This window comes from Solea senegalensis, unplaced genomic scaffold (genome assembly GCF_019176455.1).
Source record: "Solea senegalensis isolate Sse05_10M unplaced genomic scaffold, IFAPA_SoseM_1 scf7180000017694, whole genome shotgun sequence".
NCBI lineage: Eukaryota > Metazoa > Chordata > Actinopteri > Pleuronectiformes > Soleidae > Solea > Solea senegalensis.
Window position 1 is genome coordinate 7,959 of NW_025322497.1, and position 22,115 is coordinate 30,073.

General features: G+C 47.6%; 3 protein-coding genes across 3 annotated transcripts; 2 read left to right on the forward strand and 1 right to left on the reverse strand.

Annotated features, from left to right (window-relative positions):
• Nucleotides 1-392: 392 nt before the first annotated feature.
• matr3l1.1 (matrin 3-like 1.1) lies at nt 393-10,377 on the forward strand. The gene is given in 21 exon segments (XM_044018767.1): nt 393-1,682; nt 1,820-1,881; nt 2,690-2,722; nt 2,858-2,934; nt 3,022-3,053; nt 3,136-3,258; nt 3,807-3,932; nt 5,072-5,188; nt 5,648-5,772; nt 6,454-6,722; nt 6,865-6,961; nt 7,052-7,137; nt 7,244-7,383; nt 8,799-8,862; nt 8,942-8,961; nt 9,047-9,175; nt 9,249-9,373; nt 9,456-9,804; nt 9,889-9,943; nt 10,008-10,129; nt 10,207-10,377. Coding segments are annotated over 21 exon segments (3,183 nt in total). The 5' UTR covers nt 393-683; the 3' UTR covers nt 10,240-10,377.
• matr3l1.2 (matrin 3-like 1.2) lies at nt 10,374-17,662 on the reverse strand. Its single transcript, XM_044018768.1, has 22 exons — nt 15,990-17,662; nt 14,940-15,001; nt 14,816-14,854; nt 14,629-14,723; nt 14,497-14,549; nt 14,292-14,408; nt 14,088-14,213; nt 13,835-14,011; nt 13,627-13,751; nt 13,071-13,413; nt 12,792-12,995; nt 12,607-12,703; nt 12,489-12,505; nt 12,144-12,266; nt 11,935-12,063; nt 11,724-11,852; nt 11,520-11,650; nt 11,280-11,427; nt 11,214-11,231; nt 11,001-11,145; nt 10,799-10,914; nt 10,374-10,722 (listed from the first exon to the last, which is right to left on the reverse strand). Exons 1-22 carry the CDS (start codon nt 16,782-16,784, stop codon nt 10,651-10,653), a joined length of 3,261 nt encoding a protein of 1,086 aa, XP_043874703.1. The 5' UTR covers nt 16,785-17,662; the 3' UTR covers nt 10,374-10,650.
• A 1,522-nt stretch (nt 17,663-19,184) lies between these two features.
• Nucleotides 19,185-21,896, forward strand: LOC122764819 (polyadenylate-binding protein-interacting protein 2-like). The gene is made up of 4 exons (XM_044018766.1): nt 19,185-19,288; nt 20,418-20,527; nt 21,173-21,316; nt 21,397-21,896. Exons 2-4 carry the CDS (start codon nt 20,423-20,425, stop codon nt 21,460-21,462), a joined length of 315 nt encoding a protein of 104 aa, XP_043874701.1. The 5' UTR covers nt 19,185-19,288; nt 20,418-20,422; the 3' UTR covers nt 21,463-21,896.
• Nucleotides 21,897-22,115: the final 219 nt, after the last annotated feature.

Genomic DNA, 22,115 nt, shown 5'->3' on the forward strand with positions numbered 1-22,115 from the left:
CTAACTGTTAGCTGCTAACTCTTAGCTGCTAACTGTTGGTTTTTATCAGCAGATAATAATCAGTTGGCATCGATTTATCGATCAAAGATTGAATCGGAACCAACGGGGAATTGTTGTTTTTGTGTTGGTTTATTATGACGTTGAATGAAGAACAACAGAGGATAACAGCGCTGCTGCTGTTAGCACAGGAAAATCAACTTATCAGCGATTTTTGTCGATAACGTTGATTAATCGTTGCTGTCTACGACATCTACGTCATATGATCACGTCTTTATCTCACTGTTAAACTGAAGTCTGTAACCCCCCCCACCACACACACACACACACACACAGGGGCTGATTAACTTCAGTGACACAAAGTGACCACAGGAGGCAGCAGAGGTCCCCGCAGCTAAAGTCACTGGTTTTCTCTGTGGACTTTGGTGTGTGAGAGTGAGCGGTTTATAACAGTGCGATAACGACGTGATCACGTTCTTCAAACATCGCAGACTAACGTAGTTTTCTCAGCAGCAGGGGGCGCTCACGGCAAAGATACGTGAGATCCACAAATACCAACTTCCTGTGAGTATTTGTAATTGTACGTGATGTCATGAAGTGCTGATTGTTCATGTTTTCATCAGAAGAGTTCAGGTGTGTGGTCTCATGGACGTTACTCATCATCTTGACTCACAGACACGTCTCTTATGTCCTCTCAGTGTCCTCGTGCTCCCGTCTCTCTGTGCGTTTACATCTCCTGTCTTCCCGACACCTTCTGTCTGCAGGAAAGTCTTTGTCCACAACTTCGTCCTGTCATGTCTCACAAGTACCCGTACATGCCGCCGCCCTCAGACACCAACCGCAGGCCTGATCCTGGACCGCACCGCTCTTCAGAACCTCGCCGCCACGCCTCACAGGACCGTGACGCTCACCCGTCGTCACAGGAACCCTCCTCTTCCTCCTCCAGGGGCGGGGCTCCGTGGTCCCAGGACAGCGCTCTCCACATCCTGAGCAGCTGCGGTCTGGAGCCCGGCGATCTGGCTCTGCTTGCCGAGCTGCCCGAGGACGTCCTCACTGTGGACACGCTGCCTCACGTCCTCAATCAGATCAAAGGCAAGAGAGGAACGCTCAAACCTTTCTCCTCTTCCTCCTCCTCTCATGCTCCTGGCTCCGCCCACCCACCCACCCCCCGCGGCTGGGATCAGCTCCGCACTCTGCCCGTCCGGTACCCACTGGGTCAGGCCACGCCCACTCCTCTTCCATCTGAGCTTCAGGAGAACTGGGTGAATCCTGGATCATCATCATCACTGTCATCTTCGTCTTCCAGCTTCATGGTGGACTTTCACCACAGACCAGGACCCTCTGAGTATGGTAAGACAGGCAGAGCAGGTCCAGGATCTTCTCGGGAGCGAGCAGGCGTCCACAGGTCCACACATCCGTCCACACGTCTGTCCCACGTCTCTGCGTCTCCATCAGCGCCTGCTCCTCCTCAGGAGTACCGCCCTCATCCTCACAGGACACGCCCCAAGGCTGACGCCTCTTCCGTCAGGAACAGATGGCACCCCGCTGCCTCTAGCCCCGCCCCCCCTGCGTCCGCCCCTGCCCTCACACCGTCCAGGAAAGAAGCTCTGGACTTCCACGGGACGCCACCGCAGGTGTTCCCGTACTCGTGCTCTCTGTGTGATATCACTGTGCTGTCGGAGAAGGTAAAGTACACCTGTGCTCCTCCTCCTCCTCCTCCTCCTCCTCCCCCTCCTCGATTCTCCACGCTCACAGCGTTGCCGTGGAAACATGTTTGTGAGAGTCCGTCAGAATCAGAGCAGTCTGCTTCCTGTTGTTTCAGATTTGGATCAGTCACACAAACAGCAGCAGCCATGCAGAGGGTCAGCTCAACCTGCTGCAGCGGTCAGTGCACACGCACACACGCACGCACTCACACACGACCACACTGCGCGCACCTGCGCCGCACGCTGACCACACTACACCGCGACCACCGCGCTGCGCACTCACACATGACCACCGCCTTGCGCCACACCTGCGCGCACACTGCGCCGCGCACGCTGACCACATGCACATGACCACACGCACGCACGCACACATGACCACACGCACACACATACGCACAGAAACGCATGATGTCACAGATAAAATAATAAGTAATGACTTTATTACTTGTTGACATAGATTTCATTATTTGTGGTCACCTGACGGTGAGGCGCGGTCACATGACACAGTCTGACGGTGAGACGCGGTCACATGACACAGACTGACGGTGAGACGCGGTCACGTGACAGTGAGACACGGTCACATGACACAGACTGACAGTGAGACGCGGTCACCTGACGATGAGACGCGGTCACGTGACGCAGACTGACGGTGAGCGGTCACATGGCCTGGAGCTGATGAGGCGGCGGTCACTGACAGTGAACCGCGGTCACATGACACAGACTGACAGTGAGGCGGTCACCTGGCGATGAGGCAGTCCGTGCGCAGTCTGGCGGTGAGCCTTGATCCGTGGCGCCAGACTGGCCGGTGAGGCAGCGGTCCGCGTGGCGCGGTCTGACCTGGTGAGCCCGGTCGCGTGGCGCGGAGCTGGTGGTGAGGCGGTCACGTGGCGCGGAGCCCCAGCGGTGAGGGGCATGACACAGACTGACGGCGTGACGCAGATTCTGTGTGTTTCCAGTGTGTGATTGTTGCTGCGTGTCGTCCTCAGGTGTCCTCAGTGGGACTGTCGTCTGGTCAGCAGGTCAGTGACTCACACACTCACACACTCATACTTCATGGTTCCTGGTGGTGGCGCTCATCACAGGAGGCCAACACTGTGGTTTATTGTGACATCACTGATGAATATGATCACATGACCACATGTCTGTCATTACAGGTGTGACAGCCAATCAGAGACGAGGACGGTGGAGGAGAGCCCCGCCCCGCCGCCGCAGACAGCCAATGACACTCAGAGTAAAGTGAAGAGTTTTGTCGTCACAGTGTAGCTCACGTGTTTGTCGTCCGCTCGTCTTCATCAATCTTCTTCTTCTGTTGCAACAGAGCCGCGGCTGAAGAAACCTCCTCAGAAGAAGGTGATGACTCAGCAGCTTTGACGTCAGCTGATCAATGTGTGTGTGTGTGTGTTGACACGTGCGTTTGTGTGTTTGCTGTCAGGCGTCAGACAGGAGTAAAGTGGTGTGTGTGAAGTTTGCCGCTCAGGCCGTGGACGAGACGTATCTGAGGAACCTGACGCAGCCGTTTGGAAAAATCGTCAAAATTCTCATGTTTCCATCGCTGGTGAGTCTGATTTTATTCTGTTAGAACACGAGCGCTCACTCTGCCGCACCAAAGTCCACTGAGACCAGTCCTAACTGAACACGAGCGCTCACTCTGCCGCACCAGAGTCCACTGAGACCAGTCCTAACTGAAGTTTAGCAGGTGGAACCTTTGTTCTCACAGTAACACGGACTCATTTTAGTGACGCACCACAACAAAATCTCTCCTGGTGACGAGGTTTGGATGATACGTTGACACGTTTCTGAGGTCAACAATGATTCACGACAACGCACATCAGAGTTTTTCAAGAGGAAACTTTATGGAAACAGGAAAGAAACAACGCACAACTAGCTTCCTACAAGGTTACAAACACACACGATCACAGACGAGCTGAAACAGAGTTTTTATTTCCACAGACAATTATTGAAAGAAAAGAGAAACGTTTGTTCTAATATTGATGTTTCTTTCTATAAATGTTATAAATGTTATACTTGACACACTGTTACACTTTAATGTCACATGTTTGTGTGTCTGCAGGCGTGTAACGTCACATGTTTGTGTGTCTGCAGGCGTTCGTGGAGCTCGGCTCCAACGATCAGGCCAAAGATCTGGTGAAGTTCCACGTCAGTTCTCCTCTGACTGTGAAGGGACAGAAGGTGGAGTTCAGCCTCTCCAACACATTCAACTTCCTGCAGGTACACACACGCGCACACTAACACGTACACTAACACACACATCACAGCTTCAGTGAATGCTGTGTCACACACTGCCTGGTCTCCACCTAAAACAAAGGGTCACATGGTTGGAGCGCCTTTAGCTCTGATGACTCACTCATTCACTGTAACATTGTTTCCATAAGCTACTGTAATGTCACAAGATTTCCTTCCGTCCAGTGTTGCATTGATTTTTCACTAAGATCTTGTATTGATGACGGGAGAGTCCGTCACTGAGCAAAGCCTTCTCCAGCACATCCAAAGATTCTCAGTGGGGTTCAGGTCTGGACCCCCCGTATATATATATATATATATATATATATATATATATATATATATATATATATATATATAGATATATAGATATATAGATATCTATCTATATATATATATATATATATATAGATATATAGATATATATATATATATATATATAGATATATATATATATAGATATATATATATATATATATATATATATATATATTGATATATAGATAGAGATATATAATTATTATTCAGGTAGTCAGCTGACCTCATTCTTTGGTCACATGATGTTGCTGAACCTGGACCTGACCAACTGCAGCGACACCTGTTTGCTTAGTTAAATCCAGGTGTCCTCACAGTGTCCAGCAGAGGGCAGTGTGTGATCCATAGATTTGTTGTTGACATGTTATTTTGTCTTTATGGGAAATATTTTACCTGAAAGTTTGTATTAATATTATATAATATAAAGTATAATATTATTAATGTTTCATTTATTTTAGATTTATATTAAAGTCGCACACTCATTGTATCTGTATTTAAATATAATATGTACACCTATATACATATGTATGTATCTATATGTATATACATATATGGTCATGACATATATATGTATGTATATATGTATATATATATACATATATACACTACACATACGTATATATGTAGTTATTTTTATATATACTGTATGTACATGTATTTATATATACGTATATTTATTACAGCAGTGTAGAGTAGTGTATATATATACACTACTTGTAAGAGAAAGTCATGGAATATGGTGAAAATATTGTGGAAAAGTTAAGAAATTGAAGGAGTAAAAACGTGTGTGTGTGTGTGTGTGTGTGTGTCAGAGTTCAAAGGTCATCAGCTTCAGTCCAGCTCCAAAAGGAGACAACGGTCAATCAGATCTGCTCAGTGTGGTCAAACGCTTCGGTCCTCCACTCTACACTCTGTTCCTGCCGTCCAAGGTGACATCACTTTTATCACGTTTATCATTATTAACATTATTATTATTATTATTATTAATAACAATAATTATAATAACAATAATAATAATATCGAGCTGCAACTAATGATTATTTTCTCGGTCAATCGTTTGCTCCATAAAATGTCAGAAAACCTTGGAAAATGTTGAGCGGTGTTTGTCAAACCTGGAAATGATGATGTTGTCAAACGTCTTGTTTTGTCCACAAAGCAAAATAATTCACTTTAAATGATTTATTTGTTCTCAAGAGCAAAGAAATGAAGACAATACTCACATTTAAGAAGCTGAAACCACCAGAACAAAGCTTCAAATCGATGATCAAAATAGTTGTCAGTTAATTTAGTAATTAATTAACTGTTTCAGCTCTATTATAATAATAATAATAATAATAATAATAAAGGCTCAAACATTAACATTTACACATTTCTATATTTCATTTCAGGCGTTTGTGGAGATGAAAAATGCAGCTGATGCTCAGAAGCTGGTGGATTATTATTCCTCTAACTCTCTGAGGGTCAACAACCACCTCATCACAGTCTGCTTCTCTGGAGAATACAACAGCCTCATGTGAGTCTGTCAGCTGACCGTCGTCGGCCAGTCACGCGTCGGCCGACCGTCATCGGCCAGTCACGCGTCATCGGCCAGTCACGCGTCGGCCGACCGTCATCGGCCAGTCACGCGTCATCGGCCAGTCACGCGTCGGCCGACCGTCATCGGCCAGTCACGCGTCGGCCGACCGTCATCGGCCAGTCACGCGTCATCGGCCAGTCATGCGTCGGCCAGTCACGCGTCATCGGCCAGTCACGCGTCGGCCAGTCACGCGTCATCGGCCAGTCACGCGTAGGCCGACCGTCATCGGCCAGTCACGCGTCGGCCGACCGTCATCGGCCAGTCACGCGTCCGCCGACCGTCATCCGCCAGTCACGCGTCGGCCGACCGTCATCAGCCAGTCACGCGTCGGCCGACCGTCATCGGCCAGTCACGCGTCGGCCGACCGTCATCGGCCAGTCACGCGTCCGCCGACCGTCGTCGGCCAGTCACGCGTCATCGGCCGACCGTCATCGGCTCATGCGTCGGCCGACCGTCATCGGCCAGTCACGCGTCGGCCGACTGTCTTCGGCCAGTCACACGTTTGTCCTGTCTCTTGTCCTGTTTCGCGTCTCACACGTCTCATGTCTCATGTCCTTCACATTTCATGTCTCACGTCCTGCTTCATGTCTCACGTCCTTCACGTCTGTCGTCCTGCAGGCGCGTCACCTCAGCCAGGAAGTACGAGGAGGAAACACCAGTGAGCAAGAGGACGAGGACGAGGAGTCGCAGCCCAGAGAGCGAGGACAAGACAGATGGCAAGAGGACGAGGAGGTCCAGGTCCAGAGATGGATCCAGGTCCAGAGAGAAGAGGTCAGGGTCTAGAGATGAAACCAGGTCCACAAATACATCTAGCAGAAACAGGCGGTCCAGATCCAGGTCATGTGGGTCCAAGACCAGAGAAACGAAGGTGGAACCAGAGAAACCAGGTCGGTCTCACACGAGTGAAAGAATAAAAACAACTCTTTTATTTTGAAAATCTTTCTTCCCCTGTGACGACGTGAATGTGACGACATGAAAACTCAGTCTGAGTCAGCATTTAAGACTGCTGATGTCATGTTCTGTCCACAGAGACCCAGACCAGGACTGATGCTGGACCAGGTCCTGTCCCAGACTCCAGACCTGAACCTGAACCTGCAGAGACGCAGCAGAGTGAAGAAGAAGAAGAGTGAGTTTAATATTTACAGAGTTTAAACTTGGGTCAGTAAACGCCTCATCTCTCATCTGTGAACTGATGAAACTGATGAAACTGATGCAGGTCAGAGGACGAGAGCGACATCGAGGGGATGGAGGTGATCGGAGAGGACGACGAGGACGAGGACGAGGATGAGGAGGACAAACACTGTCCAGCAGAGGACACAGAGACGCTCAGTGAAGGTAGAAATAAAAACATGAAATGTTTGTAAATAATGACTGAGACAAAGTTTACAGAGGACATTTCTGTTTACAGAGAAGGAGGACATGGACACAGAGAAGAAGGAGAAAGACATGGACACAGAGAAGGAGGAGAAAGACATGGACACAGAGAAGAAGGAGAAAGACATGAACCCAGAGAAGGAGGAGAAAGACATGAACACAGAGAAGGAGGACGTGGACACAGAGAAGAAGGAGAAAGACATGGACACAGAGAAGAAGGAGGACGTGGACACAGAGAAGAGAAAGACATGGACACAGAGAAGGAGGACGTGGACACAGAGAAGAAGGAGAAAGACATGGACACAGAGAAGAAGGAGGACATGGACACAGAGAAGGAGAAAGACATGGACACAGAGAAGAAGGAGGACATGGACACAGAGAAGGAGGAAGACATGGACACAGAGAAGAAGGACATGGAGGAAAAGTCCAGAAGCGAAACCAGGAAGACGACAGAGACTCGTCCAGAGGACGAGGTAGAGAAAGAACACATCTGTCCAAATTGTCTTCATGTCTCAGTCCATGTCTGTCTCTTCATGTCCTCGTCTTTCTTTTATTGTTTATTTGACGAGAACGATGCATATTAATGAACACGTTGTGTAAATATGGCAGATTTAGCTCAAAGCTAATTTCTGTAGTCGTCACATTAAAAGACAGACATACCATAAACAACAACAGCATTAGCCACAATATTAGCAGCAATTGTTCAATAAATGAACATAAATGAAAGACAACACACAACACTAACCATTCTTGAAGCTGTCTCTGATCCTCTGACTCTGATCCTCTGTCTCTGATCCTCTGATCCTCTGTCTCTGATCCTCTGACTCAGACCCTCTGTCTCTGATCCTCTGACCCTCTGACTCCCTCTGTCTCTGATCCCTCTGTCTCTGATCCTCTCTCTCTGATCCTCTGTCTCTGATCCTCTGTCTCCTGATCCTCTCTCCTCTGATCCTCTCTCTGATCTCTGATCCTCTGTCTCTGACCCTCTGTCTCTGATCCTCTGTCTCTGATCCTCTGTCTCTGATCCTCTGATCTCATGATCCTCTGTCTCTGATCCTCTGATCCTCTCTGATCTCTGATCCTCTGATCTCTGATCCTCTGTCTCTGACCCTCCGTCTCTGATCCTCTGTCTCTGATCCTCTGTCTGTGATCTTCCGTCCTCGAGCAGAAATAAAAAGATTTGCTTTGGCTTTTCTCAACGACTGTACTTTGTTACGCATGTGTACATTTTAGCCTGTCGCTAAAGTAGTGAGTCTCTAGACCAGATCAGGTCCCTGCAGTTCTGGTCGAGCCATGGCAGGGCATTACGTGTCTCCTTCTTCCTCACTACTGGGGGACAGGTGGACTTTAGAGGGCCTGATAAACCTTGAATTATTGAGCTTGCTAGACAAAAAGATTAGGACAAGTCTGTAAATATAAGGTCAATTCCTGTCTGTGATTTATTTGTCTCTCTGTCTTCAAATGTCTTCTGAGTCTTTGTTTTAATGTCGATATTTCATTGTCTCTAAAGTGTCCACCTATGTCTTGTCTCTCTTTCATTGTCTTCATGTCCATCTCTGAAGTCTCCGTGTCTTTGTGTCTTTCAGGAGGACACAGATTTCTTCTTGGACCTGGAGAACTGCATCACTCTGGACGAGCTAGAGGACGAAGAAGGTTTGGAAACAGATTCAAGGCCTTGAAATGTCTCCTGTTAAGTGTTGAAGCTTCAATGACTCGTCTTTTTGTTTTTCAGAGATCGCGGATGAACCCGAGGTAACGACTCGTCACGATAGTTCAACGCCAGGACGCCGTTGTTGTTGTCGTTGTTGTTGACGTTGTTGTGTGTCTGCGTTTACAGTCCTCGTCCACCAGGGTGGTTTTCTTCAAGAACTTGCCTCAGCGTTTCTACACAGACGAAGACTTCGTCAGACTGGTGGACAGTTTGGGGACGGCGACGCGTTACTTCCTTCTCCGTCGTCGGGGACAGGTCAGAGGACAGAACGTCTTCACGTGTTCAGACTTTGATGTCCCAGGTTCTGACGTCTGTCTCTGTGTCTCAGGGTTTCATTGAGATGTCCACGTCTTCAGACGCAGTCAAAGTCGTCCGAGACCTGAACTGCACGCTTTTCCATGGATCCAGACTCGACGTCAACGTGTCCCACAAATACAACAGACTCACCAACGGGTCTGTGTCCACCCCTGTGTCCTCTTTACTGGACTGGACTGTTGTCAGGTTTTGTCCTGATCCTGGTTTTCTGTCTCTGCAGGTTTGACGTTCAGCTGGACTCAAACCAGGTGAACCGGAGCCAATCACAGGGTCGAGGCAGCACAAGGAGCAACGAGGGGACACGAGAGTCTGGATCCAGGAAGGCTCCAGAGCGGGAGTCTGGATCCAAGAAGGCTCCAGAGCGGGAGTCTGGATCCAGGAAGATTTTGTCAGAAACCACACATCCTGCAGAACAGAATTGGACAGATGGGTGTCCAGACAATGAGAAGACGAGTGAGGACGCTGTGGAAAGTGAACAGGAATCCACAAAGAAAGACTCCAGAGAGAGTCCTGGTCCTGAAGAGGATCAGGAATCGGAGAAGAATCCAGATCCGCCACAAACTGAACAGGTGACAGCGAGACGTTGTTCCGTCGCCATGGTTACGTCACGTGACGCGGCTGTAGACTGAGTTTGTGTTTGACTGTGTTTTCAGGAGGCTGCACCTGTGGGTGGCGCCGCTGAGCCGCAGAAACCCTCCAAACCCGTCGGTAAGAAAAATCCACGCTGACCGTTTTCCGTCCGCGACACGACGGTGAAATGTTTTCTGTGCAGGGTCAAAGTTCGTGCGTCCGGTCGTCGCTTATCTGTGTTCGCTGTGTGACGAGATCTACGCCGACGAGGACGAGGCCAAACTGCAGCACTGCAGCAGCCTGACGCACTACAGGAAGTACCAGGTGAGCGAGGTCAAAGGTCAAAGGGGAGGGACGCCTTTAACGAGGAGTAACTGAAACACACGACCTTTGTTTTCCAGGAGAAAACGGGACTCGATCCGTGGACGAGCTGAGACTGAAGCTAACGCTGTACGTTGTTTTAAAGACTACATTACCCAGAATCCCCGAGGACAGACTCGTCCTGTTCATGACAAAGTCACGTTACATTTATTTTGTAAAAAACAACAACAAATAAAAGTCCTAAAAGTCAAGTTTGTTCCGTCGTGTGGAGACAAAGTCAAAGTTTATTTAACAAACAAAAACACAAAGTAAAGCTCCAGTACGTGAGTTCATTTGTTCACTCAAGTGTCCCAGGGTCAGATTTCATGTGACGAAGGAACCACGTCTGGACTCAGGTGAGGCCCCGCCCTCCCGGGCCATAAATAATACTTAAATGAAACTGAAGCCGCAGCCGTACAAAATTTCGCCGTGAGCCGGAGTTTGGACCTCCCTGTTCTAAACAAAACTGCGACAGTGCCGCGTCTTCAGGACGTCGTCGTCGTGGTCTTCCTCCCTCTCTTCTTCTCTGCTTTCGCCTCCTCCTTCTCCAGATGTTTCTGAAAACACAGCAGAAGATGTTAGAGTGGGCGGGGCTGGTGTGTGGGCGGGGCCGGTGTGGGCGTGGCGTCTCACCTGCAGCTTGTCGTAGTGCGTCTGGCTGCTGCAGTGGACTTTCTTGGCCTTGTCTTCGTTTGTGTAGAACAGGAAACAGACTCGACAGTAAAACCCGGTCTTCACGTGTTCCACACCTGAAAACAAACACGTTAATCCTTAATCTGTGTGTAATCCCAGATCAAACATCAGAGATTAACTCTGCGCGCGCGTCTTTCCTCACCCACGGGCGTGTCGGCGTCGTACGGTGGCAGCGGCAGAGACGCCGCGCTGGGTTTGTTCTCAGCGGAGGGAGGAGCTTCAGTCTGTCCGTCCTGATTGGTGGACATCTCCACTGGCTCCTCCTCCTCCTGTTTGACCTCCAGCAGCTGATGAGACAACGTTTTAATCTCACTGGTCTTTGAGTGTGAGCTCAGTGCTGCTTCTCCTCACTCACCTCCTCACTGCTCTTCATCTTCTCCTCACAAACTTCAGTCTGAACGTCTCCCTCCTCCTTCTCCTCGTCCTCCTCCTCTTTCTTCTCCTTCCCCTCGTCCTCCGTGTCCTTGGCTGTCTCCTCCCTCTGTTTCTTGGGTGGAGGTTCCTCGTCATGTTTGGACGACGACTTGTTGCTGCTGTTTTCTCTCTTCTGAGCGAATGAACTTAAATGTCTGAACACAAACAAACATGACTCAGCTTTAACTTTGACTCAAAAACCACGACTCAGCTTTAACTTTGACTCAAAAACCACGACTCGACAAACCCGTGCTTGAGCTGCCGGTACTTCCTGCTGACGTAGATGGTCAGACGTTTGCCGCCGAGCTTCTGAGCGCTGGCTCTGCAGTCCTCGGCCATCTTCTCTGCGTCGGCTGCGTTCTCCATCTCGATGAAACACTGAACGAGGACGAGAAGCGGATCAGCACTGAACGCGTGACGCGGACGCGTGAGGGAGCACAAGTGTTCTCACCTCTCTCTTGATGCGGTTGAGGAAGTACTTCCTGACGTTCCCGTACGGCTGGGCCAGCCTCAGAACGTCGTCGTCCGCGTACTTGCCGGTGGGGAGTTGACCCACGTAGATGACCTTACTGGACCCGCACTGAAGAAGAGAGAGGGAGAGGAAGATCAGAGCCACGCCCACAGGACACGGCGGCCACCGCGGTGGTGGTGACGGCGCTCACCTGGATGGTCGGGTAAGTCATGGAGTGACTGATCCTGACGGGTCGACCGCACACGGACGCCGTCACGTTACTGTTGTAGAACTTCGCCATGGCTCGAGCTTCGTCCTCTGTCCTGAACTGAAGGTACGCCTGAACACACACACACACACACACACGCATGAGCACCAACCACTCACGCTCTGTCGGCCATTTTGTGTCTGACCTCGTACCTCTGGTCGTAAGTCCAGCACCAGGTGTTTGACCACTTCTCCAAACGGGTCGGCGAGTCCCAGCAGCTCAGTGCGGAAATTATAACCACGTCTGAAACCCACGATGTTCACCACACGCATGCCCTGACACACAAACAACACACACACACAACACAAACAACACACAAACAACACACAAACAACACATAAACACACCATGTGTTCAAGTTATTTTAAAATAATCCCTTCAGATTAACGTCAGAGGCAGCTCAAATCACGTGGTTGAGTTTCCTCTCAGTGAGACAACGACGTCATAGACTTGGTTGGTTTTACGGATGAAGATGATGATGAAGAGCAGATACTCACTCCTTTCCTCGTGTTGTCTGTGGAGAAGAAAAGAAAACTGGTTTCATGAACTTCAATCATCACAGTAAGCGATGCTGGTTAATCTCAGTTAATCTGAGTGAGACCGGTGTTCTGGTACCGAAGTTCTCGCCGTCTCCGAGCTCCTCGTCCTCGTCTTCTTGAATCTCGTCCAGCGTCACAAAGTCCTCCATGTTCTCCATGAACTCCTGATCCACCTGTGGACACATCACAACACACAGTTCTCCGGGGTCAAAGGTCAGAAGCTCCAGACCAGAACCCGCTGGACCTGGTTTGCGTTTGTACCGTGTCAGCGGTTGGCTCCGCCTCCAGCGCCTCTGAACTCTCGGCGGATTCTGCGTTTGCTGCTTCTTTATTCTCTTCTTCCTCTGTCGTCACGTCAGCTTCTGTTGGTCCAGTTTGTCCCTCTGGCCCCGCCTTTTGCTCCGCCTCACCTTCAGCCCCGCCCACAGGCTCTGGAGCAGCGTTGAGGGCGTCGTCACCAGGCGCCTGTGAACGTCTCACACGTTAAACATCTGGATGATTTCCAGTCAGAGCTCCGTGTTTGTGCTGGTGTTTACTCACCTGCTCCTCCTGAACGCCTCCTGGTGACTCCTTCACTGGCTCCTCCACAGTCTCCGCCCCCTCCGCCTTATCGTCTCCATCGGTTCCCGGCTCCTCCCCCTCCCCGTCAGCTTCGTTCTCTCCTTCCATCACTCCGGACACCTCCTCCTCCTCTGAGGCAGCTTTCTCCTCCTTCTTCTCCTCCTCCTTCTTCCTCTTCTTGTCCTCGTCTCTGGTCCTGGACGAGGATTTGGTCGACGACGGCGTCCTGGAGTTAGAGGAGGTTCTGGAACCCGAGGAGTTGTTGGCGCTGCTGCTCCTCGGGCTGCGTTTGTCTCCGGCAGAACTCTGTCTCTGATTAACACTGAGACACAAACATGTCACTGAGGACAGGAAGTCAGGGGCTCTTATTTTGAAAGGAAATCCTCCAGTCTCTTTTGTTTTCAAAAACATTAATTATGAAAGAATAACTGAAAGTCAATAATAATAATATTAGCTTATTAATGCTACTGCTGCCACCTTGTGGTGAAAGGAAGGTCCAGTAGTGACGGCAGAGATGAAACTGTCAATCACTCACGTCAGAGTCTTGTACTTGGTGCAGATGTTGAGGCGGATGTGGCGCCCTCTGATGGTCAGCGGGTTCACGCTGTAATACTTCACCAGCATCTCGGCGTCCTGCGGCGTCCCCAGCTGCACAAACGCCTGCGCGAAGAAGAAGAGCAGAGTGACAAGGTGGAGACGGAAGAAGAGTGGGAGGAGTTGGGGGCGGAGCATCTCCCACTCACCTGGTGGGCCAAAAACAGGTGTTTCTCCACGACGCCAAAGCGTCCTGCGATGGTCAGCAGCTCCTTCTTCTTGTCGTCTTCTCTGGGAAGGTTGGAGAAGAAGACCACCTTACTGCTCTGACCTTTGACCTCCCGCCCTGACCTGTCCATGGACGTGTTGGAGGAGCGATCTTCCTTCTGAGGGTCAGACAGCAGATAAACATGGTGTTAGAGTGTGAGGCTGGAGGCGTCGTCATGGTGACGTGGAGGTTACCTCGATGAACATCTGTCTGGTGGACAGGTAGAAGGTGATGGGTTTGCCGTGGAGCAGCGCCGGGTGTTGATCGTAGTAGTTGACCATGTCCTGCGCCTCCTCGTGACTGCTCATCTCTAAGAACGCCTGACACACACACACACACACAGTCAGCTGCGGGTAAAACCATGTGGTCAGGTGTGGAGCTCGGTTCTGGACCTGTACCTTGTTCCTCAGGACCACATGTTCTCTCAGGACACCAAACGACTCGGTGAAGGCAAACAGAGCTTTGTTGTTGATCAGGTTCTGCTCGAATTTAGCTACGACCACTCTGCTCCTCATCTGAGGACAGAAGAAGACACTGTTCAGCTTCACTAACAATGATCAGCAAAGTGATGAAGAACAGCACATCAATAACGCAGACATCCACCTTGTTCTGTCCCACCTGGTTGTTTCCTGACGGACCAGAAGCTCCGCCTCCTCCTGACAAACACACACACACAGTGAACGTGACATCGTAAACGGCGACGTTTGTCCATCAGGACGTCCGTGTGTCTCTTACCCCAGCTGGACGACATTCCTCCCACCGCATGAGAGGACATGGGGGCGGGGCCAAGAATACCAGGAGACATGTTGGAAGTCTCCAGTGTCCCCCTGCTGGACAAAGAGGACACACACATATTTAAGATGGACCGTGTGTGTGTGTGTGTCTGTGTGTCTGTGTGTCTGTCTGTCTGTGTCTGTCTTACTTTCTTCCAGAGGACATCCCAGGATCCCAGTCCGGGTACCTAAACACACCACGACACAGTTACACACTGATCTCCACACACACACACAAACACACAATCATCAGTGATGTCATCAGAGACTCACATGTTGAGGAGAAGTCGATTGTTTTCAGCATGACGAAGTCCGTTAACGTGCTGGTTCCACTCCTACACACACACACACACACACACACACACACACACACGGAATCATTCTACAAGGCTGTGACAGAGCTGACTGTGCTGTGAGCGCCCCCTGCTGCTCACTCTCAGTCAAGACTAAAGGAAAAACTGATTTTTTTGAAGTCACACGATCACGTCTTTATCTCACTCTCCCACACACACTAAGTTCAAATGTCTGATTTTGTCTCTTCAGTGTTTGAAGTTCTTCATTCAGACTGACGTCAGTGACACAAAGTGACCACAGGAGGCAGCAGAGGAGCAGCAGCTAACATCACTGGTTTCTCTCTGAGGTTTGGTGTGAGAGAGTGAGTGTTTTGGAAAAGTCTGAGCGCGAGATAAAGACGTGAACGTGTTCTTCAAACATCGCAGACTTAAACTGACGTAGAATTTATGAGGCGAGTCCTTTGGCGGACATTTTGTTTTGACTGAGACGCTGTGTCTCGGGCTGGTTCTGAGCAGCAGGGGGCGCTCACAGCACCGACGAGGGTCAAACAGCTTCACAGGTCAAAGGTCAAGTGTCTTTAAAATAAAAGCAGGTTCTACTTTAAACTAACGTGTTTGATTTCAAATCAATGATAAAAATGTGTTTGTTAACGTTAAACACAGTCTGTGATGTCATCATGTCAGCAGCTGCTGATTGGTCCAGGACATGTGAGACATGTGAGACATGTGAGTCTGGGCTACATGAAGAATAAAGCTGATGTTTACTCAGAGACATGAACACATGATCTAAGTGGACCAAGGTTTATCTACAAGTCAACTGATGGTGAAAAAGAAGATGAGGACAATCAGATCTGACTGTTTTGTGAGGTCATGTGACTTAAACAAGGAAGTAACGGTGGAGATGTAAAGTGGACGTCCAGCAGGGACAAGTCGACGTGGACAGAAGACGAGCTGAGCTCATGTGTCTGAACAGAGTAACAGTTAAAGTTAGTCCCAGAGGAGAAGTGGGAGGAGTCTGGGCGGTACTCACCATCACGGAGTGAACGTCAAAGTCACAAAGAGAGCACACATGAGGGAAGATGGCGGGCGTGACTCCCAAGAAGTCTTGGACTTTTCCGTTGGACGGGGATCCGATCCTCCTCTGCATAAAGACGGAGTCTGACGGTGGAGGCCCCGCCCTGAACCCGCCGTAAGAATCGCGGTGAGAAAGCTCGGAATATGACCTCTCTCTGCTCCCACCCACACCGCCATCGTCTCCGCCGCTGCTGTAATCTAAGCCGTAGCCACGGCTGGTGGAGACGTCCTGCAGGGAATTGAACCCAAAGTCCGTGGAGGTCTGGGCTCGAGCTGAACCCTGACCCAGAGAAGGACCGCCCATCCTCCCCATGTGCATGTCCTCCCAGCCGTCCCTGCCGCCTTTATACGCAGCATCAGAAGACATAGAGGACGCTGGACGCCGCTCTCCCGTGTCGCCCTTGCGGTTCTTGAGCTGCCGGAGGATTTTGGGCAGAGTCTCCACGCTGATCTCCTCCTCTGGGATTTCAGCCAGCGCGTCCAGGTCTGACGGCGACAGACCCAAACTGGCAAACAGCTTCATGGTGCTGCCCAGATTGTTGCCGACGCCGCCGCCACCGCCACCACCACCACGCCGGCTGCCGTCCTGGCCCTCCATGCCCCCGCCCACCCCAACACCGGAGGCCACACCCCCCATCTGCCGTCCACTTCTCTGTTCATTCATGCTGAAGTTTAAAGTCTCTGCAGCGGCAAGGAGGCCCCGGCCCACGGCGAAGTGTTTCTGACCGTCTGACTGTGACCTCTGAGACATGACGTCACCAAAGTGTTGCAGCGGCTTCAGGTGAGTCAAGACAAGCAGAGAAAAAAAACACAAAAAACCTCTGTTTGTTTAAAGGATGGAGGGAAGTGAAAGGTCAAGCAGAAACTCCTCCCCTTCCTTTCTGCAGAGCCTCTGATTTCAGCTGAAACACAAGAATGAGGAAGAGACAATTCTTCAGAAGCTGCCTCCAACTGAGAGGCGGGAAGAGGACGAACACGAGCCCGGTCACCTGTGCAGGTGTGTGCATGTGTGTGTGTGTGTGTGTGTGTACATGCTGTAACAACATGACAGGCACTTTAAGGAGTTAAAGAGTCAAAGGTCACCATAGATGAGGAGGAAGAAAATGTAGAAAGAGAGATAAACAAACTCACGTTTACTCTCATAAACCTTTATATGAGTCACTTTAACATAAAGATGTGAAGGAAAGACAACGTTAGACTCCAGCGAAACACGGTGACAAGAAAAACAAACAAATTGACCAAAGAAAGACTGATTATTTTACCTTGAACGTCTCACAAAGACATCAGTGATCATAGGGAAGGATGTGGACAAACACTGAGCCCTGCTTTTCTGTTTATTCTACAGCTGCAACAATTCATTCAAACCAGGTTCTGTGATTTGTCAGCTTCTTCAATGGGAACATTTTCTGGGTTCTTTGCTCCATAAAACAAAGAACATTTGAAAACATCATCATTTCCAGGTTTGACAAACACTGATCAATATTTTATGCTAGTAACAAATCATGTAAAAGTCTATAAAACATGTGATAGAACTGAAGCTGACATTCACATGAAATATGGGATTCTTATAAAACTGCAGACATTTGAGAGCATCGTCATTTCCAGGTTTGAGAACACGATCAACATTTTTTAAAGTTTTCTGATATTTTTAGGATTAATCGAGAAACTAATGGACAGATTAATCGATCATTAAAATAATCGTTAGTTGCAGCTCTAAATAATAATACTAATTATGATGTTTTTCCTACACATGAATGAAGATGTAAGAGAAGTAAAATAGTCTTAAACTCAGCTGTAAAAGACTCACTGTTGTTTCTCAGAAATATGTTATTTATTTATAAGATTCAATAGATTCAGAGATAATCATGTCATCATTCATTCAGACTCGGTACCATGTGTAAACGTGTGGGAGACAGTTGTGCGTTCAAATACCTGAAGAAGCTCGGGTTGTTTTTACAGCGAAAGTACAATAATAATAATAAATTATATTACATATTATTATTATTATTATTAGACATTTTCAAAACCTGGGACAAAATGTTTTGAAATGCAGAGCTAAACCCGAGTTAGCAGTTATGCTAACGACGCTAACTCGCTGGAATAACGACGCTAATGTGGAGAAAAACGGATGCGTCTTTGTTTTCACTGAAGGAATAATCGATTAATTAAAGCATCAAAATCCTTAAATTAAGAAAAATAAATCAGAAAATGTGTGATCGATACTAAACTGAGCGCGCACACTGTTAACATTAGCATTAGCCTCTTGCTAGTTGCTAAAGCTAACCTGGCCGTGTTTTTTTCATGCGTCATGTTTCCTGGCATGAAACCACGTAAACAAAGCGCTGCGTCATCACGTCTCGTGATTTCAGCCTGTCTCTAAATGTGTACATGATATTAATAATGATATTATTAATGATATCATAATAAAAACGTGATTTACCTTAGTTTGTCGCTCACGGTCCCGGCTAGCTCCGACCGCTAGATGAACTCGCTGAGCACGGAGTTATCGCGAGATTTACTCCCTGCTCTTGTTTGGCGTTTGTAGATTGCAAATCTCATCTGGACGCACACTGCCACCTACTGTACTGAGTAGGCAGTGTCGTCATGTCAAATCAGGTCCTGTTGTTTTCCTGATTTATTTACGTTTTTAATCAAAAAATAATATTAATAGTATTTTATTTTTTTATTTTCTCCCATAGAAAATGAAATGAATAAAATAAATTAACAATTTATTTATTTTAAAATGCACAATATGTATCAATAACCAGGATTAAATTGCATTCACCTTTTAATTAGATAAGTTAGATTTAATTTAATGTGTTTTTTACCCACAGTTTTAACAGTTTACTAAATATTTGTTACACTTTACACATTGTTGTTACACATTATGTATATACAATTTCATTCAATTTTTATATTTTTCCTCTATGTATATTGTGAGTCTTGCTGCTGCCACGCTCTAATTTATTATCTATTCTATTCTAATTTTTAAAAACATAAAAGCAAACAAGCGTAAAAGTAGGTTTGGAAAGACTGAAAGACAAAGATTGAAAAGTGAAGTTCCACCTTTTTTATTTTCGAATAGAAAGAAAGAAAGAAAGAAAGAAAGAAAGCAGTCCAGTGTGCACAGCAGTTCATCCAATCACGTGTCGAGCTCAGAGTGACGTCAGTGATGTAAACAAACAGAGGCAGCGCGGCCATTACAGTCAGTGTTGACGCGCTGTGTTGATTGTGGGATAAATTCGCTAAATTCAGGTAAAGAACTAAACGTAAACAGCGAGTTTTTGCTCCTGTGACGTCACTGCCTGTTTGTTTAAAACGCGTGTGTTCGTTAAACGTGTTTTTTAGTCCGTGTTCGCGGTGAAAACAGCAGCTAAACCGTGACCGTCCTCTGTCTCCCGCAGGTGACCGCGAGGCGGCGTCACTTCCTCTGCGAGCGCGAGACACGGCTTCGTTTAATCCCGGGTTTTAACCGGGTTAATATCCGTGTTCATGTGGTTAAATCACCACTGAGTCCCTTGTTAATACGCTTTTATTTTAGTTCACATTCACCGTCAGTGGGAACAAAGGAACAGATGTGAACGCGATCTTTTCTTCTTCGCCTTCTTCAATGTTGGCAGTGATTCGAGTCATTTCCGGTGCATCTTATTCGTTTTCCGGTTGTTAGCAAAGCTGTTAGCCATGTTTGTTTGTAGCAAAACTTTAATATTAAACGGGGTTTTAATCGACTTGAAATCGTTTTTAATCGCTCTAAAATTACAGTACAAAGTACAACATTCACGTATCTGTACTTTACTTATATCTCGAGTAACTTGTACTTTTACTCCACTACATTGCCTCTAACTCTCTCTGTTACTCGTTACTACCAAATAAAGTCAGAAGAAGAAGAGTTGGTATTATGGTCTGTATTAAATATATAGAGCTTTTCTCGTGTTGATGATCAAGTGTTGTTCACACATTCACACGCTGTAACATGAAAGCCTGTGTTTGACAACAATCCTAACTCAGAAGAAGACTTGATACTTAAATACAGTAAATGTCATACACTTTAAGACTTTTACTTAAGTATTATTATTAAAGTTAACTGAAGCATCACTTTAAAGAACTTTATACAAGACTGGGAATCTCTGGATTATTATGTTTTATTATCGCGTGGTTCATTCAGAAACCATCATTGCTTTGATCTGTGATGAAAGGCTTTGATCCTCCGTGTTCAACAAAAAATACCCCTTTGATGCACAGAGTCCTGTGATGACTTTGATCGCACAGAGACATGCTTTGATGTCTTTGTAGTGTCTTTGGTTCAGAGCATCACAGACACGTGTGTGTGTGTGTGTGTGTGTGTGATAATGAGTTTAATTCAGACGTTTTCATTGTTCTGAAGCAAACATGACGATCAGTAACCAGGTGATCCTGAGCAGCGACGTGGACTCTGACGCCGACCCGTTCGCCGAGTACATGTGGATGGAGAACGAGGAGGAGTTTGACAGACAGGTGAGGTCAGAGGTCAAAGTCAAATTCCAGTTGTCCTGTTTCAGGAAATAGATTATATCAATGTTTAAGTTTCTATTTTAATAGAGACTTACAAAAGTTTAAATGCAGCTTTGGATCAAAGCGTCTGCTAAATGACATGTAATGTAATGACATGTCATGAAACATGTGAGACATGTAATGTAATGACATGTAATAAAACATGTGAGACATGTAATGTAATGACATGTAATGACATGTAATGTAATGACATGTAATGAAACATGTGAGACATGTGTAAACACTCACTCTCCCACACCAAACCTCATAAAGAGAACCAGTGATTTAACACCCCCCACACACACACACACACACACTGCTCCTCTGCTGCCTCCATCACTAACTTCTGATGTCTGATTTTAGTGTAAACTCAGTGACACAAAGTGACCACACGAGGCAGCAGAGGAGCGGCTGTGTCCCCGCAGCTAAAATCACTGGTTTTCTGCCTGGACTTTGGTGTGGGAGAGTGAGTGCTTTACTAGAGTCTGTCTCACAGTGAGATAACAAATGTGAACATGTTCTTAAACATATCGTAAACCTGATGTAGATTTATGTGCCGCTGTAACCCGATCACTCATCAATAACGTGTGTGTGTGTGTGTGTGTGCAGGTGGAGGAGGAGCTGTGGGAGGAGGAGTTTATCGAACACTGTTTCCAGGAGATGTTGGAGGAGGAGGAGCAGTGGGAGTGGTTTATCCCGTCCAGGGACCTCCCCCTGCAGGGGCAGGTGGCTCAGCTGGACTCTGACGTGGTGGTGAGTTCAGGGTGCGTCGGTGATTGTCAGCGCTCACTGACGGTCCGCACAGCGCTGACGTGATCTCGTCTCCTCCGCAGGTGAACAGCAGCCTCAATCCCAACGCCAAGGAGTTCACCCCGGGCATCAAGAAACATGTCATGTGACCTGTCATGCCCCACCCCCCCCAACCCGTACTGTGACATCATCTACAAGATGTCTGCCGTATTCTCCTCGTCTGATTAGCCTGATGTGTCGCCACAGTCTGAGCTTTGCACGTGATCGACTTTAGAGTGATGTCACTGTTACTGAGCACCTGTGTGTGTGTGTGTGCGTGTGTGTGCGTGTGTGTGTGTGTGTGCGTGCGCTCTGATGTTTCATCTTTTATTTTGCACTTTGGTAGAAACAGTCTTTTATTCTCTCAGCACTTTTTAACTTGTTTAGATCCACGTCTGAGGTTTTTCTGCCCCTTCTGGTCTCTGCTGGACCCTGCAGGTCTCTGGTAGACCCTGCAGGTCTGTGTTGGACCCTGTCTGGTCCTCAGATCAGTTTTATGGTTCTCTGTGGCCTCATTCACTGATGTTTATGTTTTGTACAAAAAGAAAACGTTGTAAAAAAAAAAATCTATTTTTTTCTGAAAAGTCAAAAAAAATAAATGTTTATGCAAAAAAAAAGCATCTGTTGTTTCCATGGTTACGTCTGTTGTCAGATTGTTTGAGCCTGTGTTTCAAGCTCCTCCCACTCATGCAGGGTATTTATGTGTGTGCGTGAAAAACTTTAAAAAAGAGAAAATGAGACAGAAATGAACACACACACACAC

Bases quoted from the DNA above. Each gene is read 5' to 3' on its own strand.
- matr3l1.2 (XM_044018768.1), bottom strand. From the start codon at position 16,784: ATGTCTCAGAGGTCACAGTCAGACGGTCAGAAACACTTCGCCGTGGGC. The intron at 14,409-14,496 runs GTGGATGTCTGC...TTCTGTCCTCAG, and splicing joins ACCAGGTGGGACAGAACAAG to ATGAGGAGCAGAGTGGTCGT. The intron at 14,012-14,087 runs GTAACCTCCACG...TCTGACCCTCAG, and splicing joins CCAGACAGATGTTCATCGAG to AAGGAAGATCGCTCCTCCAA.
- LOC122764819 (XM_044018766.1), top strand. From the start codon at position 20,423: ATGACGATCAGTAACCAGGTGATCCTGAGCAGCGACGTGGACTCTGAC. The intron at 20,528-21,172 runs GTGAGGTCAGAG...GTGTGTGTGCAG, and splicing joins AGGAGGAGTTTGACAGACAG to GTGGAGGAGGAGCTGTGGGA. The intron at 21,317-21,396 runs GTGAGTTCAGGG...TCTCCTCCGCAG, and splicing joins AGCTGGACTCTGACGTGGTG to GTGAACAGCAGCCTCAATCC.